The following is a 26,168-nucleotide window of genomic DNA, read 5'->3' as shown; positions in this document are numbered from 1 at the left end:
CTTAAAGATGGCATTACATCAGTGGAACCCATCCAACTTTAAGGAGCTGGAGCAGTTTTGCCTTAAAGAATGGGCAAAAATCCTAGTGGCTTGATGTGCCAAGCTTATAGAGACATCCCCCAAGAGACTTGCAGCTGTAATTTCTGCAAAAGGTGGCTCTACAAAGTATTGACTTTGGGGGGGGGTGAATAGTTTTGCATGCTCAAATTTTCCTTTTTTTTGTCTTATTTCTTGTTTGTTTCACAATAAAATATATTTTGCATCTTCAAAGTGGTAGGCATATTGTGTAAATCAAATGAACCCCCCCCCCCCTAAATAATTTTTAGTTCCAGGTTGTAAGGCAACAAAATGGGAAAAATTCCAAGAGGGGTTAATACTTTTGCATGCCACTGTAACTTTGAAGCCATCATAATGTGACTTGAGTCCTAAAATCCTTGAGTTTCTGGCCACTGTATTAGGGTAAATACTTGTTGTATTGTGTAAAATAATGTAATTTTAATGGTAATATATTCACTTAGGATTTCACTTGGTGAAGATCACAGGACTGAAGGTGAATGACTGCAACAACCATGTCACTAACAAATACTGTCATGGGTGGTAACGCTACAATTCACTTGAAAGGCAACGTACTCTGGGAAATATGCAAATAAGGCTTTACACTAAGCAGTGTGCTAATTTAACACTAAAAGGTGTAGACCCCTATAGACACTGGACCAGTGTTAAATTTAACACTATTAGTGTTGATTTAACTTTGGAGAATTTGCTGTGTGCATGTCCAATACACTCAGCCAACTCTAACATTTTTATTATAGGCTACGTATAGGTCCTCATTTCAACCCAATCTTATCTAAGTAAGACATTTCATGATTTTCATATTTAATATTCACATTGAACTATGTTTGACTGTCTAGCCTACTTGTATCAATAGGATATTTATATATACACTACCGTTCAAAATTTTGGGGTCACTTAGAAATGTCCTTGTTTTTGCAAATTTTACATCCATTAAAATAACATTAAATTTATCAGAAATACAGTGTAGACATTGTTAACTTTGTAAATGACTATTGTTGCTGGAAACGGATGATTTTTAATGGAATATCTACATAGGCTTACAGAGGCCCATTATCAGCAACCATCACCCCTGTGTTCCAATGGCACGTTGTGTTAGCTAATCCAAGTTTATCACTTTAAAAGGCTAATTGATCATTAGAAAACCCTTTTGCAATTATGTTAGCAAGGCTGAAAACTGTTGTCCTGATTAAAGAAGCAATAAAACTGTCCTTCTTTAGACTAGTTGAATATCTGGAGCATCAGCATTTATGGGTTCGGTTACGGGCTCAAAATGTCCATAAACAAAGAACTTTCTTCTGAAACTCGTCAGTCTATTCTTGAACTGAGAAATGACTGCAATTCCATGCGAGAAATTGCCAAGAAACTGAAGATCTATTACATCGGTGTGTACTACTCCCTTCACAGAACAGCGCAAACTGGCTCTAACCAGAATAGAAAGAGTAGCGGGAGACCTCAGTGCACAACTGAGCAAGAGGACAAGTACATTAGTGTCTAGTTTGAGAAACAGATGCCTCACAAGTCCTCAACTGACAGCTTCATTAAATAGCACCCGCAAAACTACTTTGAAGAATCTAAAATATATTTTGATTTGTTTTAACAGTTTTTTGCTTATTACATGCTTCCATATGTGTTATTTCATAGTTTGATGTATTCAATATTATTATAAAATGTAGAAAATAGTATAAATAAAGAAAAACCCTTGAATGAGTAAGTGTATCTAAACTTTTGACTGGTACTGTATATATATACATGTATTTTGAATTAAGTTCTGTAGGCCAACTGGCCTTAATCCAAATATATTTATTTGGTCATTAAGAATGCTGCCAAACTGACGGCAAAAAGCGAAAAGCGCAAAAAGCGCTCAAGGACATTTGAAGATAACTTTGTCCCTGCGCAAACTTGCAGCAATCCAAACATTCTTAAAAACCAAGCATTAATTGCTGTTCTACCGGGGTGTGTTCAGTTGTCTGACGAGTTTTTTGGATGCATCACTCTTTTGTTGGCTTGCACCTTTATGGATACTAAACGTTAGCCTACTAGAGGAGTTTCATGATTGAAACAGGCACCGCTTCCCTCCGGTTACGCATTTTTGCCAGATTGGACACAGACAACAGGGAAAAATAGCCACGATTATAGTCCATCGACTTCAGAACATCACTTCAGTCAGGACAATTTTCATTTTCGCCTTCATGGATGGTGAGCGCAAATCTGACATGTAGGATACTTCTGTTGGCTTTGTAATGTCAAAATGCATGCATAAACTTTTTTTTAAATATCTGAATCCGTAAGCATTTTATGAAATAACGACATATTTGTCTTCAACCCTTTTTATATTACCTGGGCAAATCATTTTTGGTTTAGGCTAAATATTTCGGACAAAAAATCTATTAAATTACACAATAGGCCTATCCTCCTATTTTTTTTAAAGATAGGTCTAATTAGCTGACTCATTGTTTTGTTAAACGCCAATGGGCCGATGACTTTACATTCTTGTCAATGAACTTGGTCAATAAATTTATGTTTTCACAAACCTCATTTTTACAACTCAGACGTTTTTTTGGACTATGGAGATTCCGGTTGGATTAGGGGGAGTTTGTGACTCCACAAACCTAGTTTTTCGCGGACCTTTCCAAAACGTTTTCCACAACGTGCAAGCACTGCCGAGTAACACGAATGTCACTGAAAGCTTGGACTTTTGTAGTTCAAAGTACAGTTTCTTGCAGAATAAACAACCCTGGGAGATGCGCCAAACGAGCCGGCAATCACCCCGAAAAGAAATATGGTCAGGAACGGCTCGCAATTCTGATATTGAAGTGAGGGAAGATGACAGCGTTTGTTTTTCCAGAACACTCGAATCAGTGGCATGTCGTATTCATTTTGCCAAAAGCTCAAAAGGGAACAAAGCCGGGTTTTCCTCTTTGAACGAATCAGACAATCCAAACGCGAATGAATACGGATCGTGTCGCTCTGGACAGCAAGTCTCCAACACCGAACAACAGTCCTGTCAACCCTCTGTGTCCCATCACGGAAATGAGTTAAATCATAACAGTGAGGCCTGTGTGGCGAGCAGTTGCTCCAGTTCTGCCTGCAGCACCATCTCAAAAACGGCGAGGGAGCTCTGCAACGCTGTCTCTGTGTCACTGGGATTGACCATGGACGCAAATGAGATGACTGACCTGGGACCTAATCACGCACCATCCAGCGTAAATCACCAAAGTCAAGAAAACTATTTGTTTGAGGTGCCTCTATTGAAATGTTCTGGAGCTGGAGAAAACGTCTCCATAACAGAATACACATGCCCCAGTGAGAGCTATGCCAAGCCACTACAAAGTGATAAACAACTAGTTGAGATGTTTCAAAGTTCCCCTGCAAACAACCTTACAGAAAAAGTGGCGACCATACAGCACTTTAGCTCCGGACATCCATCCACAGATGAACAGGAGTTTAGACTGAATGAAAACAAGGATGACCCGACTTCAAAAGAAACAGATCATTTTATGAATACAGGAGCTCGCTCAGCGTCTTATCATTTTGACCAACTGTTGCCAGTACACTTGGCACACTTCAGTCAAACCGAAACAGACAGAAACTCTTCTCGTGTGTTCTACAAACCCCCAGCACATGTCGGTGAAACTGGAGAGACTATGGAGGACAAATATGCTGACTACTTACAACAACAGTACAGTGTCAAGATAAAATCTGAGGCCTTTAATAGGCATAATGCACCTGCCGGAACGTCATGGGACTTTCAGTACAGGTATAATGACAATGACAATACACAATATGGACTGAATTCATACATTGCGGGACCGGACACTGCGTTAATTTGTAACCCTCATGAATATGAGAGGGGTGGTGGACTCGTGCGCAGAGAGCGGCCAACTCCTGAGCAGTGGTACCCGGGCGAGATGCCAGGGAGGATGCCCTATACCAACTCCCCATGCATAAAGAATGAGGTTGGTGACAGTCTGGATGTCTCTTATACAGATGCCAGGTAAGAACTTTATTGACATGCACAAATGCCCAAATACACAGAAACACTTTACATTAAAGTGCCCTTACTATGGTGTAATTAACCTACATTTGTAAATTCAGTGTAACAAAGCAATCTGTCACCTGTCATATTTTACAATGTTATGGGCTGCATAATTCCAATTCTTAATTCCCTCTTCCTACGGTTATATTGATCATATGTATTTGATGAAAAAAAAACAACTACCCCATTGCCAAATGGTAATATTGCAAATTGTATAGTGTTGCGTTTATTTTATTATCTTTAATAAATGTAGTCCTCTTAGTATTACTCTATGCAGTGGTTACTGCAGTATTAACATAGAATGAGAATGAATTCTGCATAGGTTAGGCCACTACTGATCCTGTAAATAATAGCTGTGAATAGTGTTGAAGGAACAGAAAAAAACATCACATTTTAACAGTTCAGATTTGTACATCGTAGAGGAATTGCAAAGTTGCACCTCCATATCATTGTCATTACAGCAAATAAAGGTGTTATGAGCCTACTTTGCAGACCACTTTGAGCATCTACAGTTCTAAGCTCTGAATAGTGTATATCCATAGTGCTTGTCTCTTTTTGCTTTTTTAAAGAAATGAGACCTTCTAGGATTCATTAGAACTTATTTTATTATTATGTTGTCTGTATAACGTTTCCCTATAGTTTGATTGGACACACAGCCACATGCCGCATGATTTACATATCTGTTGTGTAGAGAGCCATGGAACATTTCTCGATCGCAAAATAAAAAATGTGTTGTTGAATTGATTAACAATGCTTTTCATAGGCTACTATGAAAATGAACAGTTGTCCAACATAAATCCTGCTTGTGGAATGTGCAACTAATATCATGCAAAAAAGCAAGTGTCACATTTGTAGTGTCTGTATTACACTGAGTACGTCTTTAATGTTTTACTCAGTGATTTGGTGTTTGGTGTAGAAGGATGGATGGACACAAAATAGAGCCCTTATTGGACCACACAGTGTATATGCTGTACATTATTTTCATTCAAAGGTAGTCAAATCAATGTCTCAACCTTAAAGTGAACCTGTAATTTTTCAAGAGCTTGTCATGTAGCCCATATAATAAGGTAAATACATTATATATACAGACTACACTCTTAGAAAAAAAGAGTTCCAAAGAGTTCTTCAGCTGTCCCCATAGGATAACCCTTTTTGTTCCAGGTATAATAACTCTTTTGGGTTCCATGCAGAACCCTCTGTGGAAAGGGTTATACATGGAACCCAAAAGGATTCTTCAAAGGGTTCTCCTATGGGGACAACCAAAGAACCCTTTTTGGTTGTAGATAGCATCTTTTTTCCTAAGAGCAGGGTTCACCAACTGGTAGATCGCCGGCCAAATTTTTAGAACGTTTTCTGAGATTTTTTTTTATAACCTCAAAAAATACCAGCAAATCAGCTCCAAGTGCTTTTAATTTAGAAAATCTGGTCCAAAGTATTTCCACACATAATAGAGAGACATGATTGTATACAAATGTAAGCAGGTGTGAAATTATTATGTTTTAGTCAAATGTATCTATTTGGGCTTCTTGCTGTCAATTTGCGATCTACAAATTATTTGTAATTATGTTAAGGCCCCCTGAACAACCACTCAAAGAAAAATCAGCCCGCAGTTGACTCTAGTTGATGATCCCTGATGTACAGGCTCTGTGAAGATAGGCGTTTGATGGGCTGTAAGAATTCAATGAGCAGACTTTCTTATCTTACACACAAGACACTGCATACCCTAAAACTGAGTGGAGGGAGAAGGTTGTTATCGGTCCAGTCACATTTTTTTTACTCCAAAAATGACTACTGATGATCTCAATTCCCATATATTCAGAACAAGAAATGCTATAAAATCTTGTTTACAGTCTAAACCATTTACTAACATGATCATATGAGACGTGGCCCCTTCATTTAAATTTAGTTACAAGAGATTTATAAACAACATTCTTCCTTCCTGCCCATGAGAAAGCATTTTTGAATCTCAAACATGTTTGAATTTGTAGCTCAATTATTCCCAACCAGAAGACAAAGACAATACGCATCTCTATAATATCTGTTACAGGGAGTAATATTTCTCCAACTCAGGATAATAGTGCATCATTGATGCCCTTACCTGTTGATTAATTTTGCCCTGTAGTTTTGAATTTTGGTGTTTGCATTTACAAGATGTTTCTAAGATATTGAAGTGGTATGGAATTTATATCAAACAGTTGCATGTATTGTAATGGGTAGCAATAACGCTAGATTTGCATGCTTGTGTGTACCGTATTCCTCGTTTCCACATTATCAGAAGTCTTTACATTTAGCACTACTTTGATTAATGTCATGAGATAGAGATCTAGTTTTACATGAGTTAACTGGTGACCTACTTTACTGGCCGTTTGACAGCAGCCCCACATTATTCATACACATGGCCATATTTTAGAATATCTTTCTCTGACTTGGAGAGCTCATCTATATACATTTTTAAATGGTCTGATAGGCCCACTATAACTGAGCCCTAGCTTGAGTTCCTATGTGAATTTGATTGTTTATTCAATTACCCCGTAGACAAAGTAATATTGTCAGAAAATGTTTCACATTGTGGCATTAACACGTACATTGTTCTGATCTGCAAAAATAACAGCAGCAACTACAATTATACCAAACATAGACCTATTACATCACATTGAATGCTTTTAAGATTTGTATCTTAGTCAACATAAACAGTAACCCCTCTGGTTTGTTCACAGTTCTAGAAGTATCCCAATATAACTGCGAAGGGACATCCAGACCATGCCTTTTCAATTACACATGAGTGCTAATTGTTATAGCTTCCTCTATAGCCCTCAAACTCAACCCTGGACCTCGAAGCCAGTTCCACTGCATTCCCCTCTAATCATAGACTGATTTAGACCAAGGACACTCATTTTTTCCCTTTCAATTAAGACCAAGACAACCAGGTGAGGTTGAATACCCCTGCTCTATAGGATGCTTTTATAAGCAATGCATTATCTAATGGTGTATTTTTTTTTACGGACTGGAACTATAACAAAGCATGTCTGATCAGGCTTCATCCAACGATGGAAGTAAATTACAAACATCAGAGATAATTCACCAACCATGGGATGTTACAGTGTACTATGGATACATGTTAAAATTGGTCAGTAATAATATATTATCTATACTCTGGCTCCAAAAAGCTCAGCACAGTGACTGAATGGAATATGGAAGTGTGGAAGAACAAGATAGACCTATAAAAGGCTTGTTAGACAAAGGGTCAATTATGTTGTCAATTTCTGCTGCAGCAATTATGCTCTGTTTGGTGTGAAAACAGATTTGTGTCTTACTAAGCAGAGTCACTGGCACCGAACACTTCTTTTGGGACTGTTCCTTACCTTTAGCTGTCATCACCATGTCATGAGAGGCATACAGTGCCTTGCGAAAGCATTCGGCCCCTTTGAACTTTGCAACCTTTTGCCACATTTCAGGCTTCAAACATAAAGATATAAAACTGTATTTTTTTGTGAAGAATCAACAACAAGTGGGACACAATCATGAAGTGTAACGACATTTATTGGATATTTCAAACTTTTTTAACAAATCAAAAACTGAAAAATTGGGTGTGCAAAATTATTCAGCCCCCTTAAGTTAATACTTTGTAGCGCCACCTTTTTCTGCGATTACAGCTGTAAATCGCTTGGGGTATGTCTCTATCAGTTTTGCACATCGAGAGACTGACATTTTTTCCCAATACTCCTTGCAAAACAGCTCGAGCTCAGTGAGGTTGGATGGAGAGCATTTGTGAACAGCAGTTTTCAGTTCTTTCCACAGATTCTCGATTGGATTCAGGTCTGGACTTTGACTTGGCCATTCCAACACCTGGATATGTTTATTTGTTAACCATTCCATTGTAGATTTTGCTTTATGTTTTGGATCATTGTCTTGTTGGAAAACAAATCTCCGTCCCAGTCTCAGGTCTTTTGCAGACTCCATCAGGTTTTCTTCCAGAATGGTCCTGTATTTGGCTCCATCCATCTTCCCATCAATTTTAACCATCTTCCCTGTCCCTGCTGAAGAAAAGCAGGCCCAAACCATGATGCTGCCACCACCATGTTTGACAGTGGGTATGTTGTGTTCAGGATGATGAGCTGTGTTGCTTTTACGCCAAACATAACGCTTTGCATTGTTGCCAAAAAGTTCAATTTTGGTTTCATCTGACCAGAGCACCTTCTTCCACATGTTTGGTGTGTCTCCCAGGTGGCTTGTGGCAAACTTTAAACAACACTTTTTATAGATATCTTTAAGAAATGGCTTTCTTCTTGCCACTCTTCCATAAAGGCCAGATTTGTGCAATATACGACTGGTTGTTGTCCTATGGACAGAGTCTCCCACCTCAGCTGTAGATCTCTGCAGTTCATCCAGAGTGATCATGGGCCTCTTGGCTGCATCTCTGATCAGTCTTCTCCTTGTATGAGCTGAAAGTTTAGAGGGACGGCCAGGTCTTGGTAGATTTGCAGTGGTCTGATACTCCTTCCATTTCAATATTATCGCTTGCACAGTGCTCCTTGGGATGTTTAAAGCTTGGGAAATCTTTTTGTATCCAAATCCGGCTTTAAACTTCTTCACAACAGTATCTCGGACCTGCCTGGTGTGTTCCTTGTTCTTCATGATGCTCTCTGCGCTTTTAACGGACCTCTGAGACTATCACAGTGCAGGTGCATTTATACGGAGACTTGATTACACACAGGTGGATTGTATTTATCATCATTAGTCATTTAGGTCAACATTGGATCATTCAGAGATCCTCATTGAACTTCTGGAGAGAGTTTTCTGCACTGAAAGTAAAGGGGCTGAATAATTTTGCACGCCCAATTTTTCAGTTTTTGATTTGTTAAAAAAGTTTGAAATATCCAATAAATGTCGTTCCACTACATGATTTTGTCCCACTTGTTGGTGATTCTTCTCAAAAAAATACAGTTTTATATCTTTATGTTTTAAGCCTGAAATGTGGCAAAAGGTCGCAAAGTTCAAGGGGGCCGAATACTTTCGCAAGACACTGTATTTGCATATTTGTAACTATTAATGAAGATGACGTTCTATTGTTTCCACATTATAGCAGCTGGACGGATTTCCAACCAATATCACACAGGCAGTATAGTTCTTTACACTGTAAGTTTCATTTTTAAAAACACAACAACTATTAGTTACCACCACATTGAGCATATTTACTTAACATTTCAAGGTGATGGTTTGAGTTTGTAGTTACATTGAAAAACAAAACAATAAAATGTATATTCCTGCATTCGCTATTCAAAACTATATAAAATTGGCTTTAAAACTAACTCTATCCATGAAATGCTGGTGTTTTTAATGAGTTTTCTCTAGAGTATGTCAATTGCGATGCTGTTAGTGCATTCAATGCACATTGTTTGCTCAGTACTGTTACTATATGTGTGTTTATTCCACCATAACTCCCAATCAGTGTAGGATTAATAATCCCTGTGGTATTTTATCAGAATTGTCTGGCTGTAAAGTTGAATCATCTTTACCAGAGGTGGCTTCCACCACTCCCTCTCTCAGATCACTCTCACTCCCCACTGGACTAAGAGTGGGCTTCATGCCTCAGATCCCTCTTGTCCTATTTGATGTAGCTTCCTTGGCCTCATGGCTCATTATGGCATTGTTTTTATACACTCACAACACAAGCAGGTGGCAGCCTGCAATACACTGGGCTTTATGACTGGGAAAGTTTGTTTTGAATTTGTTTCGTCATTTGAGGTGTATGTGTGCGTGTGTGTGTGTGGGGGGGGGGGGGGGGAACAACGACGACACACTTTTTGAGGTCAAATGGTCAGCACTCCACTGCTGCTGATTTTGATGACCTAACCATCTGATCCACTCACTAAATGAGACAATGAATTTACCTGATGTTCTAAATTACTCTCCAAATTGCACCACAAGCATGAAAGTGCTGTGCTAATGACAATTCGCATGTCAAAGTCACACACCATCTGCAGTGTAAAATATTATGTGGATTCCAAGGTCTAAAATGTCTAAGTGCTATTTGCGTCAGTTTTTGAACATACAAACCATATGGCTATTAGCTACAATTGGCTTATGGGCAGCATTCTTGATATCAGCCTCCTGTTATATCAAATTCAGATTAGCTTATTTTGCTCATGTGGAGTAGTCATTCACCTAGGCGACATTTATTTATTGAATGTGAATTTCATTTCAAACTGGTTAGATGGGGTGTGTAGGGTAAAATAGTTATTTAACTTTTATTTAACTAGGCGAGTCAGTTAAGAACAAATTCTTTATTTACAATTACGGCCTACCCTGGCCAAACCCGGACGACCCTGGGCCAATTGGGCGCCGCCCAATGGGACTCCCAATCACGGCCGGGGGTGATACAGCCTTAGACCGCTGCGCCACTTGGGAGACTAAATAGAGCTAGAGACACTGTATTGTATTACAAATAACATATATATCATATACCATTAGAAACTGTAAATACTTTTCTAGGGTAAAGTAGTTGAAATTAAATAGACAGAGAACAGAACTACCGCAATGTCAATTTTGTACCTGCCGGTGGAAGTAAAATAGCCTTGGGACAGAAGTAACATTTGGCGTGAAGTGCACAAAAGTCTTATCTTCATGTTTCTGGTTTGTTATGGTACAAATGTACTATCAGCCATCATTTCACGTTTGTGCTGATTTGAATAATTAATGCTATAGGTTAGAAATGTATGAAAATTAACCATCAACATAGCAATGCTGCACAACCACAATATTTTGCCTTACAATATTAATCAGATTAAAATGGATCACATAATAGCTACATTAACCATCATTTTCTCATCTCACTTTAATGGGAATGTAGTAGGATATGCTTTTCACCATTTTTAATGACTGTTCATGCTTAGATCTACCAATCAGGTGCACTCCAGCTGTCCTTGTCATGCACACTCCTCGTGTCTTGATAGAATAAACGTCTTAATTCTCTTTACAAACTGCAAACGTATCATGCTTATCACATTTCCATGGCTTGACATAAGGTAATTGACCCCCAGATTCATAAAGATATATATTTTAACCACTAACCTGTCGATAAAAGCTTATGTGAGAAGCTGAGCCATCAAGTCAATTGATTAAGGCATAATTCTAATGATGTCATATACAATTTTCAAACATTCAGTCAGTCAGTCAGTTAATGTTTTGCTAACCTTATAAAAGCAATATGAACTAGAGGAGACAATGGCCTGTGCTTGAACGTTTATTTGATTTTATTAAAAGTCATTAGTGTACAGTGTGTTAGTTTCTTTCCAACCGTCTCCCCTGTAGCTTCTCCCAGGCTAACACCCAAGACTTGAAGCCTATGCTGTCATTTAGTCACTAGATGGGTTAAGAAAATGACATATGTTTGGACCCTTAAATAACTCAACACAACTCTACAACCAAAAAACACTTCCTGGTCCGTTTTTTTTTTTTACATACATCGCTCATACCCACTTTTTGTTGATAACTCTGCGAAACATGGTGGGAATAGGCTGTTTCTTTGCAGTGAGCTCATCCTCCACATTAGGAACGTGCTGACTTGACTACATCATTCTAGCTTCTGTGTTATCTGAGAAAATGGGCGTGTTACTTTCGCCACGCGTTACTTTTGTCCCGGCTCTCCCTGACAAAGGACATCCGCTTTGATTCAGTAGAATTCTGTGGTTACAAGTCTTTGACAGTGAGGCTGAAGGGTAATTTCAGAGGAGTAAGATTCTTTCCAATATAAAATTACACTTTTTTAATCCTTGATGATTTTAACAATACAATTTAGAAGTGGAGATGTTTTGCCTAATAGAGTTTAATGAATAGTCAAGATGGTCAGAACCCGTCTGATAATTTCTGTTTACCCCTGCCTTGCCATGCCTGCCCTATACATTCACATTAATACGCCATGTTGACATCCATAGGATATGCCATCAACTTATTAATGTCCTGCAGTATTGCCACCTATCCTAAATGCACATCTCATTTTGGAATTCCAAGAATTCTAACTATTTCCCTGAAATGTTTATTGCAAAAGTGGATAAAGCCTACAATTTTTTTTCTGAGGTCTTTGCTGATTTCTTTTGATTTTCCCATGATGTCAAGCAAAGAGGCACTGAGTTTGAAGGTAGGCCTTGAAATACATCCACAGGTACACCTCCAATTAACTCAAATGATGTCAATTAGCCTATCAGAAGCTTCTAAAGCCATCATTTTCTGGAATTTTCCAAGCTGTTTAAAGGCACAGTCAACTTAGTGTATGTACACTTCTGACCCAAGGGAATTGTGATACAGTGGAATATAAGTGAAATAATCTGTCTGTAAACAATTGTTGGAAAGATTACTTGTGCCATTTACAAAGTAGATGTCCTAACCGTCTTGCCAAAACTATAGTTTGTTAACAAGAAATTTGTGGAGTGGTTGAAAAGTGAGTTTTAATGACTCCAACCTAAGTGTATGTAAACTTCCAACTTCAACTGTACATAGTCATGTCAAATTAAATATTAAGCCACTGATAGCTGTTCAGAGGTAACTATGACAAAACTGAGCCTTGTGCTTTGTTCCCTTGCAGCTGACCTCTCTTGCTCTAGATTCTGACCAAGTGGGCATTTAGCATACTGCAGATACTGTATAGATAGATGACTGTTTTGGTGATTGGTTATAAGCTTTGTCCTTGCATTTTTTATATAGAGCCTTGACATCTTACATTACGTGTCATTGAATTATAGTTATGTCTGTACACACTTTCCAATCTCTTCCTGTGCTCACAGCTGCAGTAGAGCACCCCTCTTGCCCCCCCTGGCCCCGGCACTGCTGTTCTCACCTTTCCCACACTCGCTCATCACACCCTCTGTCCAGCTCTAATGGGAGATCAGACAAATTCTCATCTCACTTAGAAACTGTGAATCAGAGGGAGAAAAGTCAAAATGATTAAATAAATCTAGATCTGTTCATAAAATACAATTTTGGTTCAATGCATTTGATTTAAATCAGCATCCCTTTTGATTTAAACACAACTTTAATGTAAGAAATGGTCAGAAAGGGAATGTTTGGACCTGAATGCCCAAATATTTAGGAGATAAAGATGCTCAAAGTTGAGCCACTTTGATACTTTACCATACCATGAGACATCCATGTCTTCATCCCTGGAAAATAAGTTTGATATCATTTAAAAGCTCACACAGTGTTGTCAATCAACTGTATTATTTAAAAAATATATGTATATAAAGGAATACAAATTGTAATTTACAAACCTTTAACATAAATGATTGAAAACACGTAAACTCAGATTTATTTTTTCTCCATATTTGCATATGTTGTAGCTTACACTCTATTTCACATCAGCTGAGGTTCTGTGTTGTGCCCACCATCTGTTAAGACACGACATGCTCTTGAATACAGATTGGGTGTCATTTCAATCATAGAAATATAATTCATATGTAATGGCTGTCGTTGGTGGAAGAAGGTGAGGACCAAGGTGCAGCGTGGTAAGTGTTCATGATGTTTAATAAAATAAACAGAACACTAAATGACCAAAAACAACAAAGAGCTTGACCGACACGAAACAGTTCTGTATGGTAAACACCGACACAGAAAACAACTACCCACAAAACATTGTGGCAAAACAGGCTACCTAAGTATGGTTCTCAATCAGAGACAACGATCGACAGCTGCCTCTGATTGGGAACCATACCAGGCCAAACATAGAAATACAAAACATAGAGCAAAAATATAGAATGCCCACCCCAACTCATGCCCTGACCATACTAAAACAGAGACGTAAAAAAGGAACTAAAGTCAGGATGTGACATCATAGAATGGACCTATCTCTTCAGACCATTGCAATGTAGCTGGTACACTATTGACATTTAAATTGAATTTACATTTTAACAACTAATTAATTACTATACCACAGATCCACCCGTTGTATGTCAACTTAAATGGTCATGTCTATTCTATTATCTATATTAGTATGATTTAAATAGGTTTCCTATGGAGGATTTATCAGCCAGAACATAGCACCCACCTTGTATTCAAGAGCATGTTATGTCAAAACCGATGGCAGGCACAACACCAAAACCTTAGATAATGTAAAGTAGGGTCTAAGCTACAACATGTGAATATGAATTTTATGCTTTTGTAGATAATTTAATTGTTAAAATGTCATTTTAAAAAGAAATAAATTCAATTCGCTAGAAATGATCTTATTGTTTGACAACCCTGTTTGTAAGCTTTTAAATGATATCAGTCTCAACCGTTTATCTTTTCCAGTGGTGAAGACATGGATGTTTCATGGTATGGTGGGGTAGGCAAAATGGGTCAACTTTGAGCACCTTTATCTCTTGAATGTTTTGGCATTCAGGTCCAAAAAGTCACTTTCTGGGCACTTCTACAATGGCAAGGTTTGTGGTCATATGCACATCCTTAAAAAACATAGGTGCTAATAAAGAATACTAGTAAATAACAAGGAGGTCTGCACACTCTTTAAGCTCCCAATTCACCACTTTATTGCCTATGTTTCGATTTGAAACTAATCTTCGCCAGGTCAAACAAAAAAAAACTGAAGAAGATCGGTTTCGGATGGAAACGTAGTCAATAAAGCAGTGAATTGGGAGCTTAAAGAGTGTGCAGACCTCCTTGAAATTTACAACACCTCTACAATGGGCGAATATGTATGGAAGGTTTTGTTCCAGGCAAAAGGGGTGATTCAATTCAAATGGATTTACCCTTTTCACTATTTCTATAGAACCACACGAATAGGTGATGCACTTGATGGTAGTAGTATTGCACCTGAGGCCTCAATGTGAGGAGTCCTATAGAATGCCAGCCAGAGGCAATCACGTTTCATTTTGATCATGGACTATGGTCCAGATTGGCAGTCAGCTTCTGTGTGAGGTGTTGGTAATTTTTCCCCTTCGAAGTCAGTGGCTTATAGCTAACCATGTTTATTTTTAGCAGAAGATCAACTTGCTTATGTGACGTGCCTTGCATAATGTTCATTTCATCTGAGCAATTGCTCTGTGTTTGTCAATTATCATGTGGACAATGAAGCTCTGCAGTTATACTATGATAGTTTTGATGCATTTGAATATTTTAGACAAGTCCACTCGTCCTTTCTCAATGGTTTAACCCCTATAGAAAAAAATACAGGCCTCAAGCATTAGGTTCATGGTCACCTCATTGTCCTGTATGGCTCAGTTGGGAGAACATTGCTCTTGCACTGCCAGGGTTGTGGGTTTGATTCCCGTGCCCACCCACATGTAAAATGTATGCACACATGACTGAAAAAGTGTAAGTCACTTTGGATAAAAGTGTTTGCTAAATAGCATATATTATATTACTTTTGTTAAAATGGCAGGAAACACCTTATCAGAGTGTATGTAGTGGCAATAGAGAGAGGCAGAAGATAATAGGAACTCAGATACTTATTGAATGATGCTGTTGACTAATTTTGTACTGTTTGTGTATATGATTTTGTTGTTTTCTAAAAGCCTTTACTATATTCCTAAAGGTTTGAGGGTGGCAGCGAACACATGTACCCCATGGGATTCTTCTTCCCGCCCCAGAGGACCTGTCTGATCTGTGCAGAAGAGGCATCCGGCTGCCACTATGGAGCACTCACCTGTGGCAGCTGCAAAGTGTTCTTCAAGAGAGCCGCAGAAGGTAAGAACATTAATGGTGGAAATGGGACCCATATGTCAGAGCCACCTCTCATGCTTTTTGGAAATAATGTCTTTATGTATTACACTGAACAAAAACATACAGTGCATTCAGAAAGTATTCAGATCCCTTTACTTTTTTCACATTTTGTTACATTACAGTCTTATTCTAAAGTTGATTTTAAAAAATGTAAAAAATCATCAATCTTAACACAATACCCCATAATGACAAAGCAAAAACAGGTTTAGAATATTTAGCAATTTTTTTTTATATATATATATATAAACTTAATTACTAAAGTATTTAGACTTTTTGATATGAGACTCAAAATTGAGCTCAGGTACATCCTGTTTCCATTGATCATCCTTGAGATTTTTCTACAACTTCATTGGAGTCCACCTGTGGTAAATGTAATTGATTAGACATGATTTGGAAAGGCACACACCTGTCTATATAAGGTCCCACATTTGACAGTGCATGTCAGAGCAAAAACAAAGTCATGAGGTCGAAAGAATTGTCCGTAGAGCTCAGAGACAGGATTTTTGTCAAGGCACAGATCTGAAGAAGGGTATCAAAACATTTCTGTGACATTGAAGGTCCCCAAGAACACAGTGGCCTCTGTTATTCTTAAAAGGAAGAAGTTTGGAACCGCCAAGACCCTTCCTAGAGCTGGCCGCCTGGCCAAACTGAGCAGTCAGGGGAGAAAGGCCTTGGTCAGGTAGATGACCAACAACCCGATGGTCACTCTGAAAGAGCTCCAGAGTTCCTCTGTGGAGATGGGAGAAACTTTCAGAAGGACAACCATCTCTGCAGCACTCCGCCAATAAGGTCTTTATGGTAGAGTGGCCAGACGGAAGCCACTCCTCAGTAAAAGGCACATGACAGCCCGCTTGGAGTTAAAAGAGAGTCCTAAAGGACTCTCAGACCATGAGAAACAAGATTCTCTGGTCTTATAAAACCAATATTGAACTCGTTGGCCTGAATGCCAAGCGTCACATCTGGAAGAAACCTGGCACCATCCCTACAGTGAAGCATGGTGGTGGCAGCATCATGCTGTGGGGATGTTTATCAGTGGCAGGGACTTTGAGACTAGTCAGGATCGAGGGAAAGATGAACAGAGCAAAGTGCGAGAGAGAGATCCTTGATGAAAACCTGCTCCAGAGTGCTCAGGACCTCAGACTGGGGTGAAGGTTCACCTTCCAACCGGACAATGACCTTAAGCACACATCCAATACAATCCAGGAGTGGCTTCGGGACAAGTCTCTGAATGTCCTTGAGTGGCCTAGCCAGACCCCAGACTTGAACCTGATTGGAGAGACCTGAAAATAGCTGTGCATCGACGCTCCTCATCCAACCTGACAGAGCTTGAGAGGATCTGCAGAGAAGAATTGGAGAAACTTTCCAAATACAGGTGTGCCAAGCTTGCAGTGTCATATCCAAGAAAACCCGAGGCTGTAATCGCTGCCAAAGGTGTTTCAATTAAGTACTGAGTAAAGGGTCTGAATACTTAAGGTAAATGTAATATTTCAGTTAATTCCTTTTTTTAATACAAATAATGTCTAAAAACCTGTTTTTGCTTCTTCATTATGGGGTATTGTGTGTAGATTGATGAGGGGGAAAAAAGATTTAATCAATTTTAGAATAAGGCTATAATGTAACAAAATGTGGAAAATGTCCAGGTGTCTGAATACTGTAAATGCAATATGAAACAATTTCAGCGATTTTACTGAGTTACAGTTCATATAAGGAAATCAATCAATTGAAATAAATAATTTGGCGCTAATCTATGGATTTCACATTACTGGGCAGGGGTGCAGCCATGAGTGGCCCTGGGTGGTCATAGGTCCATAGTATGGTTGATTTGGAATATGTCAACAGAAATCTATGTCATTTTTTACAAAATTGCCTAAAGTTACATTCATCCCAGCTTACTCCTCTGGGAAATCAGATTTAAACACAAACATTCTGAGCTACCAAGGCAAGTTAAATCAGGCTTTGACTGACAATTCTATCTAATCCATTACTTTTTCAGTACAATGGCAGTTTTGGATGCAAAATATTTTTGGAGGCAATATAGTTTCTCTTTAATTGACCATGCTCTGCCATAAAAATAACAGAAAACACCAGCTAAAATGCTGCCTTCCAGCTCCTAGGTATTCATTTGTTTTGTTCAGTATTTTCCTTTCTTAATTGAACTGTGAGTGGAAGCCGCAAAACTGCCATCAAACCATGCCATGTAAAATTATAGATTTGATTATTTCAATGTGCTACTTATAGAGCATGTCAATGTACTCTTTAACAAAAGTGTGTACACTGAGGAGATTTTATAGTCTAAGCTCCTTCTTTTTATGATCATCACACCGGACATGATAAGCAAGAGAGCAAAATGTATAACTGTTCCTGCTGTAATCATTCATGATGTAACTAACAACCATGTTACAACTTACAACCATGACGTACCTTTCTTAATCATTCAAAGTAGAATTTCGTATTCTAAATCTTTATCTTTGTTTGCATCTTTGTTAGGGAAACAGAAATACCTGTGTGCCAGCAGAAATGACTGCACCATCGATAAGCTGAGAAGGAAGAACTGCCCATCATGTCGACTGAGGAGGTGTTTTGAAGCTGGGATGACCCTCGGAAGTAAATACAACTATTATGTCAAGTTCTTAAGTCAATGAGAAATAATCAAAGTACTTAGCCATCCATCCACTCACTGATCGATAATCATGGACAAAAGTTTGTTAATGTACAGTTACATACATTCACCAGCCAGTTTATTAGGTACACCACCCCGTTCACGAAAACATATCGCTCCTACAGACAGTGAGTCACATGGCTGTGGGTTGCTATATAAAGCAGGCAGACAGGCATTGAAGCATTCAGTTACTGTTCAATTGAACGTTAGAATGGGTGTGTTGCGTGGTATCATCGTCGGTGCCGGGGGCGCCGGATCCAGTATCTTAGAAACAGCCGCCATCCTAGGCTTTTAACGCCCGATAGTGTCTAGGGTTTACCAAGAACGGTGTGACAAACAAAAACATTCAGTCAATGAAAACAGCTTGTTGAGGTCAAAGGAGAATAGCAAGAATCGTGCAAGATAACAGGCGGGCTACAGACAGACAAATAATGGCGCATTACAACACTGGTGTGCAGAAAAATGTGCTTTACAAGTCACATAATAAGTGGCACGGACTCACTTTGTGTGCAATAGTACATTTTAACATGATTTTTGAGTACCTCATCTCTGTACCCCACAAATACAATTATCTGTAAGGTCCCTCAGTCGAGCAGTACATTTCAAACACAGATTCATCCACAAACTCCAGGGAGGTTTTTCAATGCTTCGCAAAGAAGGGCACCAATGGGTACAAATAAGAAAAGCAGACATTGAATATCCCTTTGAGCATGGTGAAGTTATTAATTACACTATGGATGGTGTATCAATACACCCAGTCACTACAAAGGTACAGGCATCCTTCTTAACTCAGTTGCCGAAGAGGACGCAAACTGCTCAGGGACTTCACCATTAGGCCAATGGTGACTATACAGTTACCAAGTTTAATGGCTGTGATTGGAGAAAACTGAGGATGGATCAACAACATTGTAGTTATAGAACTCCACAATACTAACCAAATTTACAGAGTGAAAAGAAGGAAGCCTGTACAGAATACAAATATTGCAAAAAGCTCTGGACAGAGGGGCAGAAGCTCTGGACAGAGAGGCGGAAGCTCTGGACAGAGGGGAGGAAGCTCTGGACAGAGGGGCGGAAGCTCTGGACAGAGGGGCGGAAGCTCGGGACAGAGGGGCGGAAGCAGAGGGGCAGCTCGGGATAGAGGGGCAGCTCGGGACAGAGGGGCGGAAGCTCTGGACAGAGAGGCGGAAGCTCTGGACAGAGGGGAGGAAGCTCTGAACAGAGGGGCGGAAGCTCTGGACAGAGAGGCGGAAGCTCTGGACAGAGGGGCGGAAGCTCTGGACAGAGGGGCTCTGGCGCCTCTGGGTTGAGGGGCTCTGGCGCCTCTGGGCTGAGGGGCTCTGGCGGCCCCTGGCTGACTGGCGGCCTCTGGCTGACTGGCGGCACTGGAGGCCCCTGGCTGACTGGCGGCACTGGCGGCACCTGGCTGAATGGCGACACTGGCGACCCCTGGCTGACTGGCGGCACTGGCGGCCCCTGACTGACTGGCGGCACTGGCGGCTCCTGGCTGACTGGCGGCCCCTGGCTGACTGGCGGCACTGGCGGCGCTGGGCTGACTGGCGGCACTGGTGGCCCCTGGCTGACTGGCGGCCCCTTGTAGACTGGCGGCGCTGGGCAGACTGGCGGCACTGGCGGTGCTGGGCAGACTGGCGGCACTGGAGGCGCTGGGCAGACGGGCGGCTCAGGCGGCGCTGGGCAGACGGGTAGCTCAGATGGCGCTGGGCAGCCTGGCGACTGATGGCGCTGGGCTGAGTAGCTCTGGCGCCTCTGTAATGAGGGGCGGGAGCTCTGGCAGCGCCGAACAGGCGGGAGACTCCTGCTGCGCTGGAGAGGAGGAAGGCTCCGGCAGCGCTGGACAGGCGGGAGCACCTGTAAGGATGAGCCGGAGAGACAGTTTGGTGCGGGGGGTCTGCCTCCAGCTCTTCTTTGGGGCGGCGATATTCTCCAGGCTGTGCCCAGGGTCCTTTACCATCCAACTCATCCTCCCATGTCCAGTACTCCTCGCGCTGCTCCTGCTGTTGCCCATTACCACGCTGCTTGGTCCTGTTGTGGTGGGTGATTCTGTAACGGTTTTCTTTACTTGAAGGAGAGGCGGACCAAAATGCAGCGTGGTTTCTATTCATGGTTCTTTAATAAAGCAAAACTATACATGAATAGACTAACAAAAACAATAAACGTGAGAAAACCTAAACAGCCCTATCTGGTGCAAACACAGAGACAGGAACAAACTAGACACACAACATAGAATGTCCACTCAGATCACACCCTGACCAAACAAAACATAGAAACATACAAAGCAAACTATGGTCAGGGTGTGACAACTGCAAAAAAATGTGGCAAAGCAATTAACGTTTTGTCCTGAATACAAAGTGTTATGTTTGGGGCAAATCCAACACAACACCTTACTGAGTACCACTCTCCATATTTTCAAGCATAGTGGTGGTTGCAATCATCTTATGAGTATGCTTGTAATTGTTAAGGACTGGGGAGTTGTTCATGATAAAAAATAAACGGATTGGAGCTAAGCACAGGCAAAAAAGCATGAGGAAAACCTGGTTCAGTCTACTTTCCACCAGACACTGGGAGATGACTCTACCTTTCTGCATATTTTAAATATTTACCTGAATTCCTTACCACTCCACTAAATTTGTTCCATACTGGAACATAGTAAAAAAGTTGCAATAAAGGGAGAACCAGTAGGGATCATTGTGATTAACCTTTTATTACAGATACTTTGCGAAATTGAATTTTCATACAAAATTTACAAAATAGTAAAAACATTTTTTTTACCTGTTTTTCAAAACCTAGAGAAATATAATCTCTATTGTTTTCTGTAAAATGTTTAATGTTGATTGTATGAATCTGAAACTTGTTTATCGATTGAATTAGTTATGATCTAATGAATTATATTGGTAGACATTTAATTATTCCTTTACCTATGTTTATTTTGGCAAAATAAGAGGTGTTTCAGTATGAAGTGTCAATCACATAAATAAATACATCTAGGACTCTAGATGGATGTAACTTGTTTTAGTATAGAATTGCCAAGACCAAGACCACTAGAGCAAGAGTCCGTGGGCCCTTTCTTCAATTGGAAGATACTCAAGTAGAGTAAACCCGAGTACAGTACAGTAGAGTAGAGCACAGAGTGCAGGAAAGCACAGTACATTAGAGTGCAGTAGAGTATGGCACAGTACAGTAGAGTAGGGTACAGTACAATTTAGTACAGCACAATACAATACAGTAGAGTACAGTGAATTACAGTACAGTATAACACATTATAGACATCCACATTTCGGCCAAATAGATGTCAATGTTTGGGCTCTTGAAGGGTTGGAGCCCCCCTGCTGTCGACTACCCACATGGTGATCCTCTGTAGCTCAGTTGGTAGAGCATGGTGACTTTTTAATGGAGATGGCCTCAATGATGCTGCCCATGCTGTCACAGACTCCATAATGGCACAGATACAAAGAGGAGATCTCTGTATATCTCTATGTGCCGGGTGGAAGCGGGCATTCAGCCAGAACGGGTGGTGCCAGCTCTGCGCTCGAGCCCGCCAGTGCACCTCCACGGCCCAGTGTATCCGATGCCTCGGCTAAGGAAGAGGCCTCCTGTATGTCTCCCCAGCTTGGTGACTCCTGTGCCTGCTCCCAGAGCCAGGTCTCCTGTGTGTCTCGCCAGCCTGGTGAGTCCTGTGACTGCGCCCAGCCCGGAGCCTCCAGAGACGGCCTCCAGCCCGGAGCCTCCAGCGACGCTCTCCAGTCCGGAGCCTCCAGCATCGGCCTCCATTAGGGAAAGCTTTCCCTAGCCTTATGGATGAGCTTCCTATGTGTAGGGAGGTAACTTGATATCATGAGGGAATTGCTTAGATCACACTTACCAGTAGGACTAGCTATCTCACGAGCCTATATGACCTGAGAAGTACCCTATATGACCTCTTTAAAAGTATCCTAAACGTTCAATTAAACTATCCATCACCAATAAATGAAGGATCTTCAGAGATAATAGGCTGGTTTATGCTGAGATCAACATGATTTTATTAGCCTACTAGAATCTCCTACAAAAATAGTTTTGTCATAGGCCTTCAATTAAAACCCTAGACCCACTCCAATTCTCACACTGCCCCAACAGATCCACAGATGACACAATCTCAATTGCACTCCACACTGCCCTTTTCCACCTGGAAAAAAGGAACACCTATGCGACAATGCTGTTCATTGACTACAGCTCAGCGTTCAACACCATAGTGCCTACAAAGCTCATCACTAAGCTAAGGACCCAGGGACTAAACACCTCCCTCTGCAACTGTATCCTGGACTTCCTGACGGGACGCCCCCAGGTGGAAAGGGTAGGCAACAACACATCTGCCACGCTGATCCTCATCACTGGGGCACCTCAGGGGTGTGTGCTTAGTGTCCTCCTGTACTCCCTCTTGTACTCTCTGTTGAAGTCGTGGCCAACCATGACACCAACACCATCACTAAGTTTGTTGACAACAGTGGTAGGCCTGATCACCGACAACAATGGGACAGCCTATGGGGAGAAGGTCAGAGACCTGGCAGTGTGGTGCCAGGACAACAACCTGTCTCTCAATGTGAGCAAGACAAAGGAGCTGATCGTGGACTATAGGAAAAGGAGGACCTAACAGGCCCCCATTAACATCGACGGGACTGAAGTAGAGTGGGTTGAGAGTTTCAAGTTCCTTGTTGTCCACATCATCAACGAACTATCATGGTCCAAACACACCAAGACAGTCATGAAGAGGGAAAGACAAAAACTGTTCCCCCTCAGGTGGCTGAAAAGATTTGGCATGGGTCCCCAGATCCTCAAAAAGTTCTACAGCTGCACCATCGAGAACATCCTAACCGGTTGCATCACCGCCTGGTATGGCAACTGCATCCGACCATAAGGTGCTACAGAGGGGAATGCCTAAGGCCCAATACATCATTGGGGCCAAGTTTCCTGACATCCAGGACCTATATACTAGGTGGTGTCAGAGGAAGACCCCAAAAATTGTCCAAGACTCCAGTCACCCAAGTCAAAGACTGTTCTCTCTGCTACCGCATGGAAGCGGTACCGGAATGCCAAGTCTTGGACCAAAAGGCTCCTTAACAGCTTCTACCCCCAAGCCATAAGACTGCTGAAAAACTGAATAAATTAAATTGCCACCCGAACGATTCACTTTTACAAATTACCTCGACTAACCTGTAACTCCGCACAATGACTTGGAAGTTTACATACACTTAGGTTGGAGTCATGAAAACTATAGTTTTGGCAAATCTACTTTGTGCATGACACAAGACGTTTTTCCAACAATTGTTTACAGACAGATTATTTCACTTATAATTCACTGTATCACAATTCCAGTGGATCAGAAGTTTACATACATTAAGCTGACTGTGCCTTTAAACAGCTTGGAAAATTCCAGAAAATGATGTCATGGCTTTAGAAGCTTCTGATAGGCTAATTGACATAATTTGAGTCAATTTGAGGTGTACCTGTGGATGTACTTCAAGGCCTACCTTCAAACTCAGTGCCTCTTTGCTTGACATCATGGGAACATCAAAAGAAATCGGCCAAGACCTCAGCAATTCTTTTTTAGACCTCCACAAGTCTGGTTCATCCTTGGGAGCAATTTCCAAACGTCTGAAGTTACCACGTTACTAACAATAGTACGCAAGTATAAACACCATGGGATCACGCAGCTGTCTCCTAGAGATGAACATACTTTGGTACGAAAAGTGCAAATCAACCCCAGAACAACAGCAAAGGACCTTGTGAAGACGCTGGAGGAAACAGGTACAAAAGTATCTATATCCACAGTAAAACGAGTCCTATATTGACATAACCTGAAAGGCCGCTCAGCAAGGAAGAAGCCACTGCTCCAAAACCACCATAAAAAAGCCAGACTACGGTTTGCAACTGCACATGGGGACAAAGGTGGTACTTTTTGGAGAAATGTCCTCTGGTCTGATGAAACAAAAATAGAACTGTTTGGTCATAATGACCATTGTTATGTTTGGAGGAAAAGGGGGAGGCTTGCAAGCCGAAGAACACCATCCCAACCGTGAAGCACGGGGGTGGCTGCATCATGTCGTTGGGGTGCTTTGCTGCAGGAGGGACTGGTACACTTCACAAAATAGATGGCATAATGAGGTAGGAAAATTATGTGGATATATTGAAGAAACATCTCAAGACATCAGTCAGGAAGTTAATGCTTGGTCGCAAATGGGTCTTCCAAATGGACAATCACCCCAAGCAGACTTCCAAAGTTGTGGCAAAATGGCTTAAGGACAACAAAGTCAAGGTATTGGAGTGGCCATCACAAAGCCCTGACCTCAATCCGATAGAAACTGTGTGGGCACAGCATGATGCTGGCTGATGTTTTGGTCACTTTTGAATGCTGGCGGTGCTTTCACTCTAGTGGTAGCATGAGATGGAGTCTACAACCCACACAAGTGGCTCAGGTAGTGCAGCTCATCCAGGATGGCACATCAATGCGAGATGTGGCAAGAAGGTTTGCTGTGTCTGTCAGCGTAGTGTCCAGAGCATGGAGGCGCTACCAGGAGACAGGTCAGTACATCAGGAGACGTGGAGGAGGCCGTGGAGGAGGGCAACAACCCAGCAGCAGGAACGCTACATCCGCCTTTGTGCAAGGAGGAGCAGGAGGAGCACTGCCAGAGCCTGGCAAAATGACCTCCAGCAGGCCACAAATGTGCATGTGTCTGCTCAAACGGTCAGAAACAGACTCCATGAGGGTGGTATGAGGGCCCGACGTCCACAGGTGAGAGTTGTGCTTACAGCCCAACACCGTGCAGGACGTTTGGCATTTGCCAGAGAACACCAAGATTGGCAAATTCGCCACTGGCGCCCTGTGCTCTTCACAGATGAAAGCAGTTTCACACTGAGCACCTGTGACAGACATGACAGTCTGGAGATGCCGCGGAGAACGTTCTGCTGCCTGCAACATCCTCCAGCATGACCGGTTTGGCGGTGGGTCAGTCATGGTGTGGGGTGGCATTTCTTTGGGGGGCCGCACAGCCCTCCATGTGCTCGCCAGAGGTAGCCTGACTGCCATTAGGTACCGAGATGAGATCCTCAGACCCCTTGTGAGACCATATGCTGGTGCAGTTGGCCCCGGGTTCCTCTTAATGCAAGACAATGCTAGACCTCATGTGGCTGGAGTGTGTCAGCAGTTCTTGCAAGAGGAAGGCATTGATGCTATGGACTGGCCCGCCCGTTCCCCGGACCTGAATCCAATTGAGCACATCTGGGACATCATGTCTCGCTCCATCCACCAACGCCACGTTGCACCACAGACTGTCCAGGAGTTGGCGGATGCTTTAGTCCAGGACTGGGAGGAGATCCCTCAGGAGACCATCCGCCACCTCATCAGGAGCATGCCCAGGCGTTGTAGGGAGGTCATACAGGCACATGGAGGCCACACACACTACTGAGCCTCATTTTGACTTGTTTTAAGGACATTACATCAAAGTTGGATCAGCCTGTAGTGTGGCTTTCCACTTTAATTTTGAGTGTGACTCCAAATCCAGACCTCCATGGGTTGATACAATTCTTTGTGTGATTTTGTTGTCAGCACATTCAACTATGTAAAGACAAAAGTATTTAATAAGAATATTTCATTCATTCAGATCTAGGATGTGTTATTTTAGTGTTCCCTTTATTTTTTTG

The 26,168-nt window shown here is 41.4% G+C and overlaps 1 protein-coding gene across 2 annotated transcripts in view; it reads left to right on the top strand.

Moving 5' to 3' along the window:
- Positions 1–2,048: 2,048 nt before the first annotated feature.
- Positions 2,049–26,168, top strand: part of LOC135548418 (androgen receptor-like) — a 59,718-nt gene continuing 35,598 nt past the window's right edge. The window contains exons 1-3 of one of the 2 annotated variants that reach the window (XM_064978004.1): positions 2,049–2,271; positions 15,633–15,784; positions 18,308–18,424. In XM_064978004.1, the coding sequence (XP_064834076.1) occupies positions 15,655–15,784; positions 18,308–18,424 (247 nt within the window). In that variant the 5' untranslated portion in view covers positions 2,049–2,271; positions 15,633–15,654. Of the gene's footprint in view, positions 4,070–15,632; positions 15,785–18,307; positions 18,425–26,168 lie in introns of both variants that reach the window. The other variant, XM_064978003.1, reaches the window with a different exon arrangement.

The sequence above is a fragment of the Oncorhynchus masou genome, chromosome 11, assembly GCF_036934945.1.
Source record: "Oncorhynchus masou masou isolate Uvic2021 chromosome 11, UVic_Omas_1.1, whole genome shotgun sequence".
NCBI lineage: Eukaryota > Metazoa > Chordata > Actinopteri > Salmoniformes > Salmonidae > Oncorhynchus > Oncorhynchus masou.
This window is presented reverse-complemented; position numbering and strand designations above follow the sequence as displayed.